The sequence below is a fragment of the Argentina silus genome (assembly GCF_951799395.1).
Source record: "Argentina silus genome assembly, chromosome: 14".
Classification (NCBI taxonomy): domain Eukaryota; kingdom Metazoa; phylum Chordata; class Actinopteri; order Argentiniformes; family Argentinidae; genus Argentina; species Argentina silus.
Window position 1 is genome coordinate 13936018 of NC_139668.1, and position 22630 is coordinate 13958647.

A 22630-nucleotide genomic window follows, 5' to 3' on the forward strand; every position below is an offset into this window, starting at 1 on the left:
AAGCCACAGACATTGCAGTGAGTGCATACATTTTTCAGTGTATATGGGCCCAGCGGGAATCGAACCCACAACCTAAAAGTTGTTAGTGCCATGCTCTACCAACTGACTCACCGTGTGTCCCTGTTGGCATGATTGTATCGCAATACCTCATAAATCCCTGGGCACTTAAAGGTGTACACACGTATATGGTACATCATTGTTTTGACTACAAAGGTTATTTGCATGACAATTAATCTTTTCCCAAAAATGTCATGATTGCCACAGCCCTAGTTTTGTGTCTGTCTGCCTGTCTGTCTGTCTGTCTGTCTGCCTGTCTGCCTGTCTGCCTGTCTGCCTGCGTAGCACACAAGCTGCACGCTCACAACACATAACTTGCGTGAGTCGTTCGCTGTGCCTTCGTGAACAGCAAACTCACTCGCCTCTCGAAGCTCAGTTCAAGTGTGGGTTTGAGGAAAAGAAAAAAGTTATTTAAAAGGAGGAGTGAACTTGTGAAATCTCAGTTCATGATGTGCTTCTCCTAGGCCTTTACATAAGCAGCGTGCTAACAGTGCTAACCACAGAGCCTCTGCCTCCTCCCTCTCTGCTGCGCTGCTCTGACTTTGGCTGGCTCTGACCAACAGTCACTCGGGCCTTGGAGTTATTTTTACATTGCGCTGTGCTGCGTTAACGCGTGTGTCATGTTTTGTGTGTGGGGAGGCTGTGTATTTGTGTGTTTGTTTGTGTGTGTGTGTGTGTGTGTGTGTGTGCTCGCTCGCTCGCTTGCGTCTCTTTCATACTGCGGTGTGTAGGCTTGTGTAGGTCGTCCAAGATGGGTGGGGTGGGGGGGGGTCAGAATACACCCTCAATATTCCCTGTTTACTTTCCGCTGAAAGGCGCGCACATATTATTCCTCCGCCTCCGAGCGCTTCAGCTCCTTTCTAGCTTTAATTGTTGGCACTCGCTCTCAGCCTCTCACGCTGCTTGAGAAGGATGTAGGTGTGGAACCACTAGGGCTGTTGGGTTTGAAATCCTTTCTTCTTTGTGTTCTATTTGGTATTAAAATATTCTTTTAAAATCCTTTCTTTTGTGTCCTCTAACTCTCTTTTCCCACCCGACCACATCTCTTCATCTCTCTCCACCCTCTCTCTTTGACCTCCCCCACTCCACTTCCCTTCATTTCCCTCCCTTCATCTCTCTCTCTCTCTCTCTCTGTCTCTCTCTGTCCCAGGTGGTGAGTGCTGCTCTGAAGTCAGAGTATGAGGTGGTGGTGCCCCAGTGTCGACCTCTGTCGCCAGGCGAGATCCTGGGCTGTACCTCCCCCCGCCTGGACCGCAACGTCGGCGCCATCATGTGAGAGACTCCCTCAGCCCGTGTCCCCGCCGCCCCTCCTAGCGACAGATCTTCCCGCCTCTGTCGTACCTCCCCGAACACATCCACACACTCTGGCCAGAGTCCTGAGTAGCACGGGGCGGGAGGTGTATTCCACTTCAGTTCAGTTTATTCTGAAGGGATTTGAATTAACCGGAGGAGATACACACACACTCCCCTACACACATATGTGCAGTCGTACACACACAAACAAACAAGCGCGCAAACACTACACACCTACACACTCATGTGCATGTGAGCCCCGGACTTTCTCTCCCCCTCCCCTACGGATGGCAGCACTGTTCACATGACACACTAACAGGATGGGGTGACAGTGACACAGCGTGTGGTCCTGCATGTATTTCCAGTGAGTGCACAGAGTGCTGCTGTCAAGTAGCCCCCTGTTTAATGAGCTAGCTTCTGTCCTGTCCCCAGTCATATACATTTGAATGTCAGACATACAATTATGTCCGACTCTGCGTACATGCAGGTGGCTCGGGAGTGATCTTCACACTCCTAGAACAGGAGAGACGGCAGCAGTACAGGCAACAGCCAGGTCCCTTAGGGGAGCGAAGCCCTGTGTGTGTGTGTGCGTGTGTGTGTGCGTGTGTGCGCATGTGTGTGTGCGCCTGTGAGCACGTGCACGTGTGTAGGGGTGTTTGTGTATTTCGCCCACTAATCCAAAGTGTCTTTGATGTGTGTGTGTGTGTTGGGGCGGGTGAGGGTGAGATGAGAAAGAGAATTGATTACCTTGCCTGAGAATTAGCTCTCTCTCTCTTCCTCTCTCTCTTCCTCTCTCTCTTCCTCTCTCTATATTCCTCTCTTTATTCCTCTCTCTCTTCCTCTCTCTCTTCCTCTCTCTTTATTCCTCTCTTTATTCCTCTCTCTCTTCCTCTCTCTTTATTCCTCTCTTTATTCCTCTCTTTATTCCTCTCTCTCTTCCTCTCTCTCTTCCTCTCTCTTTATTCCTCTCTATATTCCTCTCTTTATTCCTCTCTCTCTTCCTCTCTATATTCCTCTCTTTATTCCTCTCCTGGTGGAATAGCTGTCTTAGTCTCTCCCTACTCACATTTTGAGGAGCGGCGTACGATGTGCCCATACAGTTCAGACGAAGCCTTCACCTCAATGCAGCACACAATAGAAGGAAATATACTATAAACTATATATATATATATATATAATAAACTATAGACGGGAAGGTTTAATGGCAAGAAGGCCTTTACAAATAGAAAACTCTGAGTGAGTTTCAAGTGCTATTTGGAATAAGTGCTGGAGAGGAATGATTCAGGCATCGTGGGATTGTTCACCCTGGTTGTACCTTGTATTCTCCCTTAACTGTGATTTACCTAGACTAGGCTGTTCATCCAGATTGTTTTTCAATCCATTAGGTAGTAATTTAGCAATGAACAGTATATCCTTGAGGCGAAGGAGGAGAGTCACAATCCCGGTTACCATTTTTAGCGATGGTAGTGAAAGTGAATAGTTGGGTAATATCCCTCCATCTCCTATATGCATTCTGTCTTTCGATTGTCACCGACATGATTGTGCTTTATTGAGTTGAAAGGTTTTAAAAGTGCATTGGGGGGACCTATTCCCTGATATATGTTGAAATGACTTTAGTTCAAAGCAGGGAGAACCTTTTATGGAATTAAGGAATGGTCCATTCGTCTCTGAGCCAGGAACACTGTCTGTGATACTTTATGAAACTGATCCATCTCATTACGATAATTAGGACACTAAAGAAAAAGTATCTTTTGAGAAAAGGCTCAGAGTGCTGGAGAGTCGCTGTGAGCGCGGCGCCATCTCCCCATTCTAACCCCGTCCTCCTCTCTTGTACCTCTTTGGTAATGCCTGTGACAATATTAAGACCAGAATGAAACAGAGTGCCTAATGCAGAGCGGTGCAGTATTTGCCTTTATAGCCTAGCACTCAGCACTTTAGAAGAAGGACAATGCGATATGGATAGCATAACAAAGGCCCCCTCGGTTTGTAGTGCTGGAGCACTGTCCTCTTAGACGTAGGGAATGAGGGTGAAAAGCATGGAGGCTCATTGTCGGTGCTGTGATTATACGAGGGCCTTGGATATTGCAAAGGAGCTCCCCGGCCCTCGGCACAATAGAGAAATCACTCTGCTTTAATTTGCTCCACTGCTTAATATTACCCTTGCACACACACGGACAGACAGGCAGGCAGGCAGACAGGCAGACAGACAGGCAGACAGACAGGCAGACAGGCAGGCAGACAGACAGACAGACGCAGGGAAAAATCTAATCAAAATCAAATAATGACAAATACTTTACTCAGAAAGATCACTCCCACTAAGGCCAGGTTTAAGTCGTTGTTATTCCAGGCTTATATGTGCTGTGTGCAATAGCTTGGGGGATGAGGTTTGACAGACAGACACACACACACACAGTAAGTGGGGTTGAGGGGAGTGTGTGTATGTGTGTCTGTTTGTCTGTCTGTCTGCCTGTCAAACCTCGCAGCCATGGCACCCCGACACACACACACACACAGTAAATGGGGTTGAGGGGAGTGTGTGTGTGTGTGTGTGTGTGTGTGTGTGTGTGTGTGTTGGGGTGCCATGGCTCCTCTAGATGCCCATCACAGCCTGCTACAGTGGCTCTCCTGAACGCTGCCTAATTAGCCAATTTAATTGTCTCCCTGCTCCCCACGGCCCTTCTAAGGATCGCCAAGGTAACAAGGACTCCTGGACTCCTATACCCAGACAATAGCAGGCCTCCTCTCTGCAGCCCCCCCCAACCCCCCGAGAGGTGGGTGTGCGCCCCCTCACAGGTTCACATGGCCGACAAATACCATTGCCTGGGTTAATTGAAAAGCCGGGTACATAAATAAAGTACCTGGAGGTGTCACCAGGAGTGGTGCCCCCGGACAGAAGAGCTAGTCCCACCCTCGACCTCAGCGCCAAACCTTCTGCCACCACTTTGTTCACTCACTGAACGCCTGGAGAGAGGGCCAGGAAGACAGAAGAGGGGGTGGGGGAGGGAAAGAGAGAATGTAGGAGAGAGAGAGGAGGAGGAGGAGGAGGAGGAGATGTAGGAGGCTATAGATCAGTGGTGTTGCTACACTGCATGTATATTTGCCTGCAGGGAGTTTCTCTATCGCTCCCTTCCTCTCTCTCTCTCATCCTATGTTTGTGTTCTGTATTTATAGTTATCTGGGAGATGGGAGGTTTCACCTGGAGTCCATCATGATCGCCAACCCAGAGATACCTGCCTACAGGTACGGAAGACACACACACAATGTTCTCTGTGATCAAACACTGTGTGTGGAAATCATCTCTGCTATTTTCTCTCTTCCAATGGCATAAAACATGAAAACGAATGGAAGAACCCTTTGTGGTGCCATGTAAAATCATCTCTCGCACCAATACGCCCGCCTCCGTGTAGATTGCGATCGTGGTGTCATAACAACTTCCATGTCTTCGTCGTACTGTACATGTGAAAATAGCATTTGTTTGCACACTAAATGGAATTGTTTTATGTTTACACACATCTGCACCGCTGCTGCCTTTTCACACATTTGGCTCATGAACAAGATTATAATCTCAAGTGAGCTTGTGGTAGAGAAAACAAGATTAGATTCTCAGAAATGCCTCTGAGATAATTGCCTGAGATACTTGATGGATTTTCCGTGATTGGATTTTCTCCATTTGCATTTCTATCCTCAAGATAGATGTCTGTTGTGAACAATATACACAATAAGTGTGTGTGTGTGTGTGTGTGTGTGTGTGTGTGTGTGTGTGTGTGTGTGTGTGTGTGTGTGTGTGTGTGTGTGTAGGTATGACCCGTACAGTAAGGTGTTCTCAAGGGAATACTATGACCACGAGGCCATGCGGGCCCTACGGATGCAGTCCATCAACAAGGCTCGCTCTGCCCAGAGATGGGGCCTGATCCTGGGGACGCTGGGCAGGCAGGGCAGCCCCAAAGTCATGGAGGTAGGAGCCCATGTCCACATCCCACACAAACTTGTCCTCACACACCACGGACACACAACATACGCACCACGTACACACAACATACGCACCACCTATTTTGCTCAGATTTTATCAGTTACTCTGACAAGCAGCACAGAGATGAAGTACTGGACCGCTCAAACCGCAACTTCAACATCTGTGTGTGGTGTGTGCGTGCCTGCCTGCATGTGTGCGCGTGCGTGTGTGTGTGTTTATGTGCATGTAGGTTCGTTCCGGGGGATCCTGAACCATTCTAGCCTGTTCACCCCTACCCCCCCCCAGCACTCTTCTCTTTGTTCTCTCCTTCGTTTGATCTCCCCGCTTTTTGTTTTCCTCTTGTGTTTGACTTTGTTTGGGAGTCTTCCCGGGCCTTGCCTCATCCCTTCTTTAATCGGTATGCTGGAAGGAAAAGAGTGTGTGTGTGTGTGTGTGTGTGTGTGTGTGTGTGAGAGACCGACTGTCATGGAGATCTCTGGCTTCTCTCCTTTCCCTGTCAAGACGCGATTCTAAAGCCAACGCCCAGGTTTCTCCTGTCATCCCCCTTTTCAAAAACACTGTTGTCTCTCTCACACACACACACACACACACACACACACACACACACACACACACAGACTGACTGACTGATAAGTTATTCCTGGAGAAACACTCAGAACATTTTACAGTAGCTCTGAGTAGCATGGTTTTGAATGTTCCCCAAGCCCCAGAGGTTGCTCCTATTGGGAAAGAGTTTCTGATAACATTGTCCTTCTGCTCCAGGGTTATCTCTGATAGCAACACAGTCATAAGACAGTTTTCTCCCTGCTGTACACTCTAGAGGACAGTAAATATCACTTATGTGGCTTAAGAGTGTTATCTCCCTCTAAGTAACCTTTTGGGGATCTCAAACTAACTCAGGCCCGTAGGTTATTTGAAGTCCTGGTTCTAAGAGACCCAACCACCCCCCCTCTCCACCCTCTCCCATAATGCACTTTCCGGCTGTCTTGAATCTCCGTGGTAACACCTTTGGTCCACAGGACCGCCGACTTCAAAGCGAGATCGAACAACATGGAAGTGCAAGTCCTTGAACTCGCTGGACTGTTTTATCTATTGATCTTATTGGGTGGTGGTGATGGTGTTTTTCTCCCATCCGTGTGTGTGTGTGTGTGTGTGTGTGTGTGTGTGTGTGTGTGTGTGTGTGTGTGTGTGCGTGTGCGTGCGTGTGCGTGCGCCTACACGTGTCTAGTGTGGGCTCTGCACTGGAGTTCAAGGTTTAGCTCTGTGGAGTCTCACATTCTTTCCTCAAGGCAGAATATGTTAAAAGCTTGTGATGGTCCTCCTACTCTCTCTTCACTCCCTCACTCTCTGCATTTCACTCTTCTCCCTCTCCCTCTCCCTCTCCCTCTCTCTCTCTCTCTGTCTATTTCTCACTCTTCATCCCAGCATCTGGAGTCCAAGCTTGAGGCTCTAGGCAAGTCCTTCACTCGAGTGCTGCTGTCCGAAATTTTTCCCAGCAAGCTGGACCTCATGGCAGACGTGGATGCGTGAGTCAATGGCCCGCTCACACTCACACTCACACTCTCACACACACACACACACACACACACACACACACACACACATATTATTATCTCTGAGAGGTGCGTGTGAACAGACCTTAAAATGCAGATCCTGCCGTTGATGCATATTCCTGATAAACATGCAGGTGCCAGCTGAAATGTGGTCTGTTATCCAGCAAGACATCGTCATTAATGTCTTCAAAAGAAAAACAACAAAAGAAAAGTTTCTAAAGTGAAATGTCAACTGCTCCTGCTTCATGCTCCAGTCGCTCTGATTTATCTGACTGGCTGGCAGGAGAGGGAAGAGAAGGAATTAGTGAGAGACTGATGAGCAGCAGGGCTCTGAGACACACACACACACACACACACACAATTCTCACACACACAGTCCACTCACACACGCTCCACGCAACCACACACACTCACACGTTACACACACTCCTGCAGGTTGGCCTCTAACTGCGGAGTAATGAGTAGTGTTGTGGGTGAGGGAGGAGTGGGTGAGGAAAGGACAGAAGGTCTGAAAGATGGAGAGAGAGGGAGGGAGTGGGAAAGAGAGGTGGAGAGCATGTGATCAGGCGACACAAATGTGGTTGAGGGGGTTGTGTTGGAGAGGGAGGGAACGCGGTACTAGGGGGTGTTTTTTTTCTTTTTTTCTCACTCTCCCAGGCGTATGGGCACAACGCTAAATTGGTAAGCTTGTCACGACTCAACCCAACCACACACTTCTCATCTCAGTCAAGCCTTTTCACGGGCACCTGTTCAGACAGCGCCGTGGTGAAGTACTCAAGAGATGAGAGGATAATGCTATGGAAAGAAATGGTGGAGTTCAGCCTCTCTCTGTCAGAGCTGACGTCACAGGGTAGACCGGTGTCACAGGCCTGATGGAGAGAGAGAGGTTTCTCAGCTCCCTAATGATCCATCGTTCTGCAAAAGGTGACTGAAGATGGCTGATGAGAATGTAACACGGGATCGGACTCATTCCCTAGGTGAGTGAGGGAACAGCAGGTGATGGCTTGCCATGCTCGTCACTGGACTGAGACACCTTGTGTTAAATTGTGTCCTGCATCCAGACACCGTCCGCATTCTGATGTGTCGACATGAAAAGACAGGTGTAAATGGAGAAACACATTGTCATCGAGTTTGCGCTGTGAAACCACCTCTGCATCGCAGACAAGTGTCAATCCAGTCCGGACACGGACGTTGTTAACCACATTCTGTTCAACTTTGTTTCAATTAGTCACGTGGCCGTGATAATCCAATCACAACGCAGACACGGAAGTCAGATTAAGGGCGAATTTGAATCCTTGTGGAAATGAGAGCTGGCCAGATTCGATCCTTATCAGATCATACAGTACGTGATACAATCACAGGACGCATATTAAAATCATAATTTCCAGTGTTTTTTTGGTTTGAAGTTTTGGCTTCACCAGATCATTAGCATCACCCAAATAAGAACAGTTAGGTCTCTGTCATTTTTGAAAAATCTACAAATCACATCCTGAGGCGCAAAAGTGAACATAGATTATTTACTGTACAACCTGTACAATAAGTAAATGTAGCCAATTCAATAGTAATTCTGTTACCGATTATATTTGGTCATCTATTACCGATTTGGTAACAGAATGACCAATTTTATCACTTATTAATTTATGAACTAAATCGATCTCAGTAAAAACACTGCAAGTATTTGTTACCTACACTTCTTACTTTTGTTAACTATCCTTCTCCTCATGAGGCAGAGAAATTTGAAAATATCTTACACTTGGGTTTTTGTTAACAGACTGATCCAGAGACTGGGCAATGATAGAGTTTTGTGCGTAACTTGATTGCTTGTTACAAGACAGTCACTGTTGATGAGCAGTTGTTTCAAACAGACGCTTGGAACGCAATTCATGGCTAACAAGCCTGACAAGTTTGATGCATCTCGGCCAACAGGTGAGTGAGTGTCTGAGAATGAGGTGATGAATTCAAATCATGCACCCTAGTCCGCAAAGACACAGTGTCAGTTGGGCAGATGCACACGGAACAAAACCCAAGACACCTGTAGAATGTGCAACCGACTTGTCTATAGATGTTGCACACAGACATCTCAGTAGATTTGTTTTGAATGTGGTTAGTATGATGGAGCGTAAAAGCCGACTGATTTGTCTGAGGACTTATTTGTGTAAAGGTGCATTGCCACTGAAAGAATAAGCTATTTTGTGTCTGCTTTGTTTTTGTGTCAATATGTAAGCTTTTCTTAAAAATACAAAATCTGGTATTCTAATGAATCTCAAGTCCTGACTAAACGCAACCAGTGCATTATTGTTTGCATGGTATTGATCTAATTCAATAATGACACTGTTACGTGAACGTCAACAAATGGACTTTTCCAGACTTCACTCTGGATACTCAGTAGTAATGAAGGCCTGGGGCTTCTAGTGTTTATGCAAGGTGTAAATGCTTCCATTCTCTGTCGGCTTGTCGACTTACTCCACTTGTAAACGTTTTTCGCTCATTTTTACCATTGCCATTGCTTCTTGAGTTTAGAATAGAACATAATCACCCTACAGGAGACGGAAATAGACATCACGAAAGGTCACCTTAAACACCAGACATTTTTCAGTTTGAAAAGGAAGTTTTATTTACTTTCTGACCCCACAATGTGGGGGGAAGTGCTTACCGGTGGGCACCGAGTCAAAGGCAGCAGAGAGGCTGGAGAGAGAGAGAGATGGAGAGCTCGCTCTCACAGTGTAGTAGAGAGAGAAAAGGTACACCCCCCCAGCCCTTTTCTCCCATTAGTGACACACACACACACACACACACTCATTCATACACTCACACACACACATAGACACTCACAAAAACCATTAGCAGGCACTCTAAAGTGTGTAATTAGACTGTCCCCAGGCTGGTTTTAAGACATTGTGCAGATATCTGCTCACACTTATCTCAACTGGATTGAAAACACCCTGCAAGGCGCTGTGGGTTTTCTTTTTCTTTCCCTACAGGGAATTATCTGCATTTAGTCTTCACCCACATGTCACCAATGGTATCAATTTATGTGTTTTTAATTCCATTAAATCTACGCTTCAAGGTGATTTCTTCCCATTTTTCTACAGTATGGAATGTTGGAAATGCCTTTGTTAGGTCATAATTTGAGGGTAATTGAAACCCACCTTTGCTGCTGGAGGTCTCCTTATCACTGGGAGTAATTAGGATTGGGCCGGTGGAAGGTTTTACCAGTAGCATACGGTGTACGCTTACATTGGTGTAATTCCTGCCACGCCGTCCATACCGTTATTTTGCCATTACACCTGCCAAGGGCAGGAGCTGACATTTGATCAGTGACACTGTGGAACATTTGTAGCCTGTTATGATAGCCAGAGAGAAAAAATAAAATAATAATCAGTCGGTAAACTAGTGTGACCTGTTGACTTGGACCAGGGCAGAGGAACTGCCCCAGTATGGCAACGTTTTGGATTCAACCCATACAACAAAAGTAGGCCCTAAACTGTGTGTATGTGTGCGTTGTGCACCAAGAGCTGGCTTTGTGTGTGTAGCCAGTTAGCGAACATTAGCAATATAGAGGCTACTCTTTTTGGTAGGTTAAAAAAAAAGCTTTTCAAAACACAATTAAACATGAAGCACATGACCAGAATAGTACCTTGAATACATTTATTAATTGAATAGGCCGCTTGTGAACATCGTTTGACGATGCCGTATGTTTCGCTGCGCCGGGTGGCACAAAGATTAAAACATTTTTATGAAGGTGTTACCGATGTAGCAGGTATTTTGAAGGTATGAAGGTATACCGGTTTGACAATTCTGATACCAGCACAAGCCTAGGAGTAATGGAGCTGAGAGAGAGAGCAACATAACAGAACCAGGGTTAGAACTCACACTGGGGACATGCAGGAACCCTGGCGCTCCTGCCGTGACAGACCCTTCAGCCCCACTCCTCTGTGTGTACTATCCCTCTCTCATCCAATTAAACACTCTCACTGTATCTGGAGGGGCCTTCCTCTCCTCTGCAGGGAAGAACACACACACACACACACACACACATACATACATACATAAGAGAAAGGAGCACCTCATTCACTCACTGATGAGGACAGAATATAATGTCTTTAACTCGTCTTTCTCCCAACCCACAGGAAAATATCAGGGATGTAGTTGGGAATATACAGTAAGGGACCCTCTCTGATGAGGACAGAATGTATTTCTTTAACCTGTCTCTCTCCCAACACACAGGAAAATATCAGGGATGTAGTAGGGAATATACAGTAGGGGACCTTCTCCCTCTGCCTCCCTTCCTCGCTCTGCCTCGTTGAACGGTGTCTGATGTGCTAGACAGATCTAAGCTCAGATATTGGCTGTAAATTGAATTTGGTAGGGTGCTGGGGGGGCCTAGCCAGTGTGTCTAAGCATGTGTTCGTGGGCCATGCCATTGAGCCACCTGGGTTAATATCAGCAGACTCCCCCCTGGCACCAAGCGCCAATCTGCTCCCTGCTACAGAGGAGGGCTTTTCTACCACTTCCTCCACCCTCCCCTCTCTTCTGCATCTCCATCTTTCCCAACCTATCTTGGTACTTGCCCTAAGTATCTTGTGTAGGCAAATCATAAATGCACTGCAATATGCACACACACGCATGTACATGCTAACACATACATACACACACGCACTGTTAAAGTATCCCCTGTTGGCATGAATCGCCTCCTCCTGGTCAAATGTCAGCTGAAGCTTTTGATTGTTTAGGTAATGCAGGGGGGAAAGGAGATTTGGATTTTTCTGTTTAAGAAAATGTCCCTTTAAATTGACAGAGAGGCAGATGTGAGTGGCATTTATGGTCAATCTGGCGTCTGTGGTTTCATGGTTCTTGCGCTCCCTTGAGCGTAATAGAACAGTGCGTCTTCTACGCATCCAATAGTTTGTGAGGATGTACCTACAGAAGGTGAGAGTTTAGAAGGTTCAAGGTTGAGTGACGGTAGCACGGCGGTACCACCACAGCAGTAGAAAGTCAACTTGGCTTTTTCCACACGTTTTATTTGATGTATTTCACCTCCACAAAACCATCACGGCATTGTTAAACAATTGTAATGGATAAGCTTGTTGTGAAACTGTAGCTCATATCTGCTTCTCCACTTGCCCCATTTGTGAGCTCATTTGTATTATTATAATTAGTTTTTTTTCACTCTGAATTAACAATAATGACAGCCTAGATGAATTACGTGAGGAGTAGCCTATGAGTTGTTTCAATTTGGAGAAGGACAAATGATTGTCTGGTCAGAATTATGTCCTTGGATAAATCTTCATTTATAACAAATCATGTGTTCATGGGCACTTGATAAAATGATGTCAGATATGGAATATATGGGCAGGACCTTTACAGCGTCCGTCTGTACCCACCCCCTACGAACTGTTCATTAGCAATGATTAATGGGTCAGTGGGTCTTCAGAGAAGCCGGTCGTTAGAGACTATTAGCATCCCGGCTATTGTTACCAAACGGGTGGGTGAAAGTGAAGAGGGAATTAAATGTCCAGAGAAAAAAAGTCTGTTTTGTACACTGCACGATACACTCAGTCACAATTTTCTCATGTCCTCTATAGGCTACTTTTCTGTCCAGTGTCAATACCACTGAAACACAAAATCCTTACTTCTGTCTCGCATTAAAATTCCTAACGTTATTCTGTAGGTATAGGTAGCAGGTGATGCATTGAGTCAGGCAATCAGGTTAGTGCGGGTTTCCGTGCCTCAATCCCTATGGCCAGACGATTAGAATGGGATTAAATCCATTTTGCTACTTTGTGCATCTGTTGTCATTGATTTTCTACTTCTAGTTCTTCTTCTCCTATCTGTTGTGTTGATTACTCAAACCCCTATTTTTTTATGTGGTGCTCCCCCAAAAAATTGGGGTGCTCCTAGAATATTTTGGGTGCTCCTAAATGTACCGGTTTGGGAGTACTGGTGCTACCAAGTGAAAATGTTCAGTTTGAGCCCTGAATAATTGTACCCAAACTGATGTGTTGAGTAGCTAAGGCCTTTCTGATGTATGTGCTGTGTGTGCAGGGCCAAAGGGCATTGAGAAGGAATAACAGCTGAAATTCCTGAAAAGGTCATCTCACATAACCAATGCTTCACTATCTCCGCTCAGCATCCAAAAGTTTCTCCTCAGAGACCTCTGTCAGGGAAAGATCTGACTCAGCTGGCTTCCAAATTAGAATGATGAATAATAATTCATCAACTTTTTAGAGAGATATTTTAGTGGGAAAAAGTTATTATTATGTGAAAATGAGAAAATGCCTTGCATTAAGCCTGAGGGGGCGGAATAGTGCTGTATCGTGACAGAGAGGAGGAGGGGAAGGAGAAGGCTCAAGTGGTTTAGGTGAAGCCCCAATCAATTCTGCAGTTCAAGCAACTTATGATATAAGACAGCTGTTACACAGCGAGAATGTGTGTGGGAAGGAGGGAAAAAATAAAGAAGGCAGATTAACGTTGTGGCAGTTAAACATTAAACTTATCCTTAAAGATCCCTGTCGTTTTAGAGCTATCGTTGTACTCTCTTTGCTACACACCTGTGTACACCTGAGCACAAATAAAGAATTAATATACACACATTTGTATTGCAATTGATATGATACGCGCACTGACCTTACTTACTTTGGTCTTGTGGATTTAAAAGCACTGTCAGTGATTTATGCATGCAGGAATGTTAACAATGGAGGGTAGTGCACAATCTCCATTGTGAACATTGTGCACTACCCTCCATAGTGAACATTGTGCACTACCCTCCAGAGTGAACATTGTGCACTACAGCTCCATTGTGAACGACCTCCATAATGAGCATAGTGCACACTGTTTACAATGGTGGTAGTGCACAATGCTCATTATGGAGGTCGTTCACAATGGAGCTGTAGTGCACAATGTTCACTATGGAGGGTAGTGCACAATGTTCACTATGGAGGGTAGTGCACAATGTTCACTATGGAGGTTAGTGCGTTTTAACATGCAAATAGAACTTGATTTCTGCGACTTCGGATGTGCTTGAGGAATTCCATTCCGTGAGAGCAACATTAGATTACAGCAGTAATGAAGTAACAGATCCTTGTTGCTTTGGTTATGATGACCTACGGTAGTTGTTCTTCTCTCATGAAGGTAATTAGGTGTCACATTCATCATATTCAAGGTATTTAATTGTTAACATTTCATAAAATATGACTGACAGTGCCTTGAAACAGATCCATAATATTGATATTATTACGGGTTGGTCTCCATCATTGGGAATAGGGAGTAAGGAGGAGCAGTATATATAGGGGAGATGGGGCTGTAGATACCATTGATTTGTGAAAGCGATTATATTAAAGGTCCATCTCTATCCCCCTCATCCTTCATTCTTCACCCTCCAGCTGTTTACATCCCCTCCTCATACCTGACTCACATCCTCATGTAGATACACATTTCTCTCTGCCCTTCCTTCTCTCTCTTTTTTTCCCCCCATCTACCCTCTCTCTTTCTATCTTTCTCTATCTCTCTCTCTCTCTCTCTCTCTCACACACACACACACACACACACACACACACACAACCCCTCCCCTACCAGTCTGTCTGCTATGTAGGCTAGCTCCGTGGAGACTGGGCTAGTGCAGCGGTTCTTTACTCCAGCTCACCTAACCTCTTCTTTCTTTCTCTCCCTCCTTTTCTCCATGTGTTACCTCTCCCCACTCTACCTGTTTTCCCTCCTCGTGTTCCCCTCCTTCCCCTGCTTTTCCTCTCAGCATCCCTCTCTCCCTCTCTCCCTCACTCCCTGGGTATGGGTATTCCGTGGATGCGCTGGCTGCTCTGTGTGTGTTTAGAGCTGTGCAAATCAGGACAGATCCGTCTAACAAATGCAGAAGATCAGGTGGACGCAGTGGCTGACGATGCAGCGCATATTCACATGCACCCTGCAATCTGAGATGTGCCCTGCTTCTTTAATGTGATCTCTCTTCCCCTCTCACACTCTCTCTCTCTCTCTCCCTCCCTCCCTCCCTCCCTCCCTCCCCCGCCCCCTTGCAGGTGGGTCCAGATCGCTTGCCCGCGTCTCTCCATCGATTGGGGCACGGCCTTCTCCAAACCCCTGCTGTCTCCCTATGAGGTAAACATGGCATCTTACAACCACTCACCAGCATTCACTATCAAAGGACACACACACTTAATACCTTCGACTTTCTCCTGTCCTCAAAGCATGCACGCATGCACACACACACTCGAAGCTGGCTGTGTGTCCGGGTGGCTGGTGTTTACATAGCAGTGGCACATTATTATGGTGGTTAGTTTTGGAGCATCCATACAAGCGAGAGAGAGGGAGAGAAGGAAGAGGAGGGAGACAGAGAAGGACAAGCTGGGAGAGCTCTGCAGTGAGTGAGAGCTGCTGCTCTCTCTGACTCTACACGCAGCTGCACAGGAGACCAGCTCCCCCCACTGGTGGTCACCCCACACTGCACCCCACCTTGTTTTTCTAACCAGAAAGAGATGGATCAGATGACACATTAAGATTAATTTCATGTTGTTGTTGTTTCAATGATTTTTGGAGTGCTACACAGCTGAGGTGGTGGATTTTCCAGAGATAGGCTTTGGTTGTAATGTGTTAACCCATACATAGGTCTTACCTTGACCTTGGTTACATTTGAGGATATGTGGAAGTGTAATTGAGCGTTTTGTTCAAAGATAAATCACTCGTTCTAGTCATGAGTTAGGAGTCTTCAGAGGGATTTGAGTCGCTGATATTAGGTTGCTTTTCAACCTGGAGAGACTGTCCTTTCTCACTGTATCTGGTGTAGACACTCAGACGCTCCAAATGATCACATCACACAATTCAATTTCATTTACAGGATAAAAAGGAATTTAAAAAAAAGGAATCATCATCATCATCTTGACAAATACCTTAAAATATGTGTTCAAGGTCAACTCTGGTTTTTGAGCTGCTACATACAGTAGGCATACATGACTCAATCCAATACCGCAGCAGTGAATGATATCGTACAACTGTTGAGATGTCGGTGAATTTCACCCAGTAATACGACACATTGACGTTTGTCACGTTTGTTTTCAAAAAGGCTTCCGGTGAACCACGCTCTGCTTTTCACAGACAGCTCTTATGTGATCATATCAATGCATTTAAATGATTCGCGTTTACTGTATGTTTGTGTGTGTGTGTGTGTGTGTGTGTGTGTGTGTACTTGTGATAAGTCTTAATTCACCTCATCTCATCCCGACTAATACACTGTATCTCTGTGTACCCCGCTTTTCTCTGTGGCACTGGGAGGGAGATGAAGAAGAGAGAGATAGAGGGGGAGAGAGGGAGGAGAGCGGGGGCAGTGGTTATTTTCAGTGCGTCTCATGTTATATTTATAGTCAATAAGACACACTTGGCTCTCCTGTCAGCACAGGGATTAGCAGAAACAGCTAGCTTGGTGAGAGAGACTGAGAGAGAGAGAGACGGGAAGAGCAGGGAGGAGAGGATGGATAGAACAGCAGGGAGGAGAAGAGAAGAGGGGAGTAAGGAGGAGATGATAAAGGGGAGGTTGAGCAGGGAGGGCAGGAGAGGGTAGCAGAGGATAGAGGATGGATGGAGAGCTGGATCATCACACAGGGTCTGACGAAAGGCAGGAGAGATTGAGAAATATTTTGTTTGGAGAAGGAGAGATCTGGAACACACATATATATATAAACTTCCCAGTATATATATACAGAGTGTCTTCGGAAAGTATTCAGACCCCTTCACTTTTTCACATATATGACAATAAGTTCAGTGTTCTTCAGTGGCTTTCCAGTCACCGGATCTGAATCCAATAGAACACCTTTGGGATGTGGTAGAATGGGAGATTCACAGCTTGAAAGTGCATCTGAAAAATCTGCAGGAATTGCGTGATGCAATCATGTCATCATGGACCAGAATCTCAAAGGAATGTTTCCAACATCTTGTGTGGAATCAATGCCACGAAGAATTGAGGCTGTTTTGAGAGCAAAGGGAGGCCCTACCCAGTATTAGTATACTAGTAGTAGTGTTCCTAATGAAGTGCTCTGTGGTCTTGAATGACATTGTTCGCTGTACTAGGGGTTTTGTTAAATTGCAGGGACTCATGAATACCTGGTTTGGTATCAATAATAAGCCCTTTATAATATAATTATAATAATATGAAACAAATACACACAGATGATGATGTTTTCCGCAGTATGAAATTATATGCTCCCATGCTGTCTGTATGGTAATGCTCTCTTCCAGCATCTGTTGTGTTCTGCATCGAGACAGTGACACCTCTGCTTGTCATCCAGACTCAATGTTTTGACACCTGTCTGGCATGTGGAGTCATTGTCCCCCATGTTCTCAGGATACTGCTGTGCAGTGCAGCCTCTGTAGCGCTCCACTGGCGTGTTACTGACACTTACCGACTCATCCCAACCACTACATCTCCATTTCTCACACTTACCGACTCATCCCAACCACTACATCTCCCTTACTCACACTTACTGACTCATCCCAACCACTACATCTCCCTTACTTACACTTACTGACTCATCCCACACCACTACATCTCCCTTACTCACACTTACTGACTCATCCCAACCACTACATCTCCATTTCTCACACTTACTGACTCATCCCAACCACTACATCTCCCTTACTCACACTTACTGACTCATCCCAACCACTACATCTCCCTTACTCACACTTACTGACTCATCCCAACCACCAGATCTCACTTTCTCACACTTACTGACTCATCCCAACCACTACATTTCACTTTCTCACAGGTCTTACTCATCCCACAGCATTAGCTACATCTAGGGACAAGATAGGTTCCAGAACAAACACATCACCTGGCTTCTAGCCTCTGAGGTCAAGACACAATTTCTAGAAATTAATTGCAATTCAATTCATGAACTGAAAAAAAATCTATAAAACTTGAGGAAGATGATGCATATCATCAATGGGAATGGCTTGAAATGGAGGTGGTTCCAAGCTTTGATAACAATGACGCTTTAGGCTAGTCTGTGTTCTAAAGGACAGGTTAAAGGGACTGGTCAGTAAACCCTGCGGTTTGACTGTGTAGGTCATCTATGTTTACCCTCTCCTCCTCCTCCTCTCTCTCTCTCCCCTCCCTTCCTTTGTCTTCCAGGCAGCCGTGGCTCTGCAGCAGGTGGGTTGGCAGGAGGTTTACCCCATGGACTTCTACTCCAATCAGAGTCTGGGGCCATGGGCGCCCAACCACCCCGACAACCAACCAGCTCGGCCCGCTCGCAGACAGACCCAGGTGAGCGAAAGGGGGGGAGGAAGATGAATGACAGAGGAGACGAGAGAGGGAGGACAAGGGATGAATCCATAAAATGGCAGCGTGGGCCACGTGGCTCACGTGGATGAGTCGAGAGAGTGTCACCATGGTGACACCCAGTGGCACAAGGTTAACAGGACAGATTTCAGGAGGTATTTTGTTGTTGTTGTTGTTTTATGGCTATATATCCTTACACATGATATTTGAAGTATGCTCCACGATTTATTGAAATGGCTCAATTTGATTTGTGAACATTACCCTTTACATTACCCTTTACATTCTTCTTTTTTTTTTTTCTTTACCTCATATTCATTATCGTCAGCACCATACCAGTGTCTGCATATTTAAAACTGTTTTTTTTATTATTATTATTTTTGTCAAAAAGATAGCAGAACAAGTCCTATGTAAAATACTCCCTATGATGAGGGTAATTATTTGTGAATATCTCAGTGATTTTCAGAAACTACAACAAGTTTTCACCTAGCTTGTTGCTTTTGTGGCTGTAGTTCTTGAAAATCACTGATTGCCATATATGTTCTACCCCAATGACATCATAGGGGGTAATTTCCCTTCTTTTCTCTTTCAGAAAATCACAGTTTTCACATCTTTATACACTGGTATGGTGGTGGAGACAATAAATATGATGTTAACAATTGGTGAAGTGTCCCTTCTAAGATACACTTTGTAAATGGTTTATAATTAGTTAACCAATTATTTATAACCAGTGTATTATTCAATTGTTGAATTATTCAAAATGCTGGGCTCACACTTTACATTAAGGTGACATTACGTGACTTATAACTGTTAGTAACCCGGGAATAAATGTTGCTAAGTCAATAATTAATGATCAATGGTGTGTTACACTTTACATTAAGGTGCCATTTTATCAATTACACATGTTGCTGACTTTTTAATTAATGTTGGTTACTCATTAATAAATGGTCAAAGGTGTTCTACCTAAGTACAGAGGACAGAAGAGAACTCACAGAATGATCAATGTTGTCTCCTCATTGATTGACCCAAACCAGCTCAGAGCACTAAACAAACATCAGTGAACACAGAAAATGAGCTAAGTAGTGGATGGATCTATCAACAAATAAAATCTCGGAACCTGCATGGTGGACATGTTTAAATGAGGCTTTGGGAGATCATAACATTGTATGTAAAGATGAGTTGAATCATCCCAAGTCAGGAAATAACTGTTTCCCAACTGTGTAACCATTGTCAATAATGTTGCATGATTTCACGTCAGGGTTAGTTTTCAAGTGCATTTATATATCTAAACTAATGAGTTGTAACTGTTGGTAAATAGTTTATCATTCAATAATAACCTATATATAATTATTATTTATTAACTAATTGTATACCATTTATAAACCCTTTGCAAATTGTCTCTTAATGGAAAGTGTTCCCCATTTGTGTCCATTCATCTTAAAACATCTAAAAGGATATTTCCTCTTGGTGTACATCCTTAGGGTTTCCTTTGTCATCTTGCCCCCCCATGTTAAACATGTCAGAGGTGGGTTCTGTTTGTCAGCATTCCAAACTGTTTAACACTCTCCCACTGTCTCTCCTGCAGAAACCGGGAACTGCGCCAGCCCCTCTCTCCAAGCAGTGTTGTGGACCGGACCAGTGCGCCCCCTGTGGCTGTCAGGGAAAATGACACGTTTCATCACCACCATCAATGGCTGGCTGCCTACTAGCTCTTATCATGTCTATGAGCTGGAGCTACGCCAGGGTGGAGGGGAGTGTGTGTGTGCGTGTGCGTGTGCGTGTGCCTGTGCGTGTGTGCGTGTATTTTTTTTAACTGCTGAAGAACTTTCCCTCTGAGCCCAGCATGACACCTCCCCTCACAAGCATCAAATAGAGCTAAAGAGACTCAGCTTCACATAAATATGGATATATACGAGACATTCGATAACCTTCCATCAGACTTAGACAGTTGCAGAGTTGAAAAGGATTGTGTCTAAGTTCTTATTCATTTTTGGGGAATTGTGTGTGTGTGTGTGTGTGTGTGTCTTGAACACACACACACAGAGTGTGAATAAGTGAAGGAATCTGTGAGAAAAAGAGAGAGGGAGAGGTGTGTGTGTGTGTGTGTGTGTGTGTGTGTGTGTGTGTGTGTGTGTGTGTGTGTGTGTGTGTGTGTGTGTGTGTGTGTGTGTGTGAGTGAGTGAGAAGGCGGAGGAACGACCCTGAGTTGGTTCTTTTGAAATTCTGTTGAATGTGGGTAGCTTTAGTCAATGCAGTCCACTTGTCGCTGGGTAGGGTACATTGCTAACCGTCAGTACAGTATATTTTAAGAAGAGGGAACAAGGACGAAGATGCATTGTACAGTTCCTTTTTTTCCCTCAAGAATGTTCTCTACTACTGTATGTATCATATTCAACAATAACTCTTTTCTCTTCAGAAATACCAATGTAAAGATGCTTAATTCAGATATTCATGTTTATTATTTAACCATTCATACTATTTTTTAAACTATAAGCATTTAAGAACATATCAACATAAAATATCATATGACGGAACTTGTTGAAGGTCTGTTTATTTGTTGTTGTGTTAATAAACATATGATGTAGAGACAAGAAGAGGTTTGTGTTTGGGAGACAGAGCTGGAGTTCCTGGTCTGGGTTGTGTACTGTACTGTAAGTCACGACTGCTCTCTCTCGATCTCATCATTTATTAATGCATGATTCTGTCAATGACACGTTCTCTCTCAGCAACTCACTGGAGTGTCTGCACTGATTGACAGCAGTGTGATTCTACGAGTGTGTATCGCTCTCTCCCCAGGTAATATACTAGGCTACAGTCTCTTTGATGTCATGCTGCACCCCTCTGACTAGAACAGAGCAGACTGGAAGGACTGCTGTGCATCGTCATGGAGAAGTCACTCACGGCTGTATCTCCTTGGCAACAGAGGCCAGTGTGATGGCGCCAGTCCCAACAGTGCCCTTCGTCACATGGCTAGCTAGCTGCCATATTCATATTCAAAGCTGTTTGTCGCTTGCTATTGTGTATGCCATTAGTCTTTATTTGGGCATACTCAGTGGAAAGCAGAGTTCTATCTCAGTTCAGCTGATGTTTTATTGAAATATTTGGAGAGCGAGGGAGGGGAAGAGAGAGGGAAAACAGTCTCTCAGATGGTACGCTCATGGGAACCGGGGAGAACATTTTAAACTTGATTAACAAGATCAGTAAACTTTTCTGGATGGCAAAGCTGAACGAACTCACTTTTTAGAGTCACCGTCCTAGCTGCCTACTCACTCGCTTTTCTTCTCAGATGTTTCCATGTTTCCAGTTTCTTGAGTTAAGGGTAGATGCTACATGTTTGAAAACACCAAGGTGTCATCTCATTTTCAAAAGGGAAAGCAAATTAAATTAATGTGCGTATAAGACAAGCAGTTCTGCACGTCCACCATTTTGAAACGAAGGCCAATGTTTGTCGTCACAGCTCAGCTCCCACACATGGCCCCTAAAGAGGCTCTGACCAACAGATCTATTCCAGCTTAGCCAGCTGCAGATCAACGTTATAATGACATGAGACATATCACCTCAGTTAGACCAACCTGCTGTGTCAAGGCTTGACGCACCACTGGTGGTGTCTGATCAGAGCTGCACTTTGGGGCACTGACCACTAGATGGAGATGGTCTACAAGGCTCGTCTGCTGCCTCACTTGGATACCGCATCTGTGAAGTCACTGCTGAGGGGATTGATTTATCAGTGTTTTCTCTATGGCAATGGGAGAGTGCGTTTTTGGAGAGTCAGAGGAACCCTGTGTGCTTTGCATAAATGTTTCCAGATGTGTCGAGAATGTGACTCCATTCTCCTCCATCGCCCTTGGCATCCCTCTCCTCCTCCAAATGTTTTTGCCATCACTTTTCCTCTGCCATCAGTGCCCAGTGTTCTAGAGGACAGGAGGGAAGGCTACGGAGAGTTGATAGAGGGCTTATGACTGCTTATTAGCTTCCTCCCCAGTCTCCTATGCGTCATACCTCGTGTTAGACAGCAGGTGCCCTCGACCACTTACTGTTCTGAACTATATCAATTTGTCTGAGCTTTATGGGCAGCTGGTTTCCATTGTAACCCAGACCTACCTTGATCAACCAAAGTCGCTATGGGACTGACCTGGGTTGAAAGAGTGTTTGCAATTATTTCAAATACAGCTGTGCTTGATTGAGCACAATAGAATAGGGATGGAATATTCCCAAAAGTGCAAACCCTGCCCATCTGATAATCCAGTCAGGCACACTCAACACTCAAAGTATTTGGAATGTCATATACTTTTTGACCCACGTCTGCGATGTGATTTCAACATCACCCGGCAAGTGTTTGTAAGTGGGTGACCTCAGTATGCCCTTCTGTGTGTTGACTGATAGATATCAGACCAGGTTGGTGGCTGACACCCTGTCCACCAAACTCTTGGGAAATGCATTCCCTTATTGGTTTTCACCTCCCATTCATTTGACAAC

The 22630-nt window shown here is 45.1% G+C and overlaps 1 protein-coding gene across 2 annotated transcripts in view; it reads left to right on the forward strand.

Moving 5' to 3' along the window:
• dph1 (diphthamide biosynthesis 1) overlaps positions 1-20719 on the forward strand; it is a 56802-nt gene extending 36083 nt beyond the window's left edge. For both annotated transcript variants that reach the window (XM_083684397.1, XM_083684398.1), the window contains 7 exons: positions 1208-1329; positions 4522-4590; positions 5149-5305; positions 6746-6846; positions 14904-14982; positions 18008-18142; positions 19740-20719. In XM_083684397.1, coding sequence (XP_083540523.1) covers positions 1208-1329; positions 4522-4590; positions 5149-5305; positions 6746-6846; positions 14904-14982; positions 18008-18142; positions 19740-19823 — 747 coding nt within the window. In that variant the 3' untranslated portion in view covers positions 19824-20719. The remainder of the gene's footprint in view (positions 1-1207; positions 1330-4521; positions 4591-5148; positions 5306-6745; positions 6847-14903; positions 14983-18007; positions 18143-19739) is intronic.
• The last annotated feature ends 1911 nt before the right edge of the window (positions 20720-22630 follow it).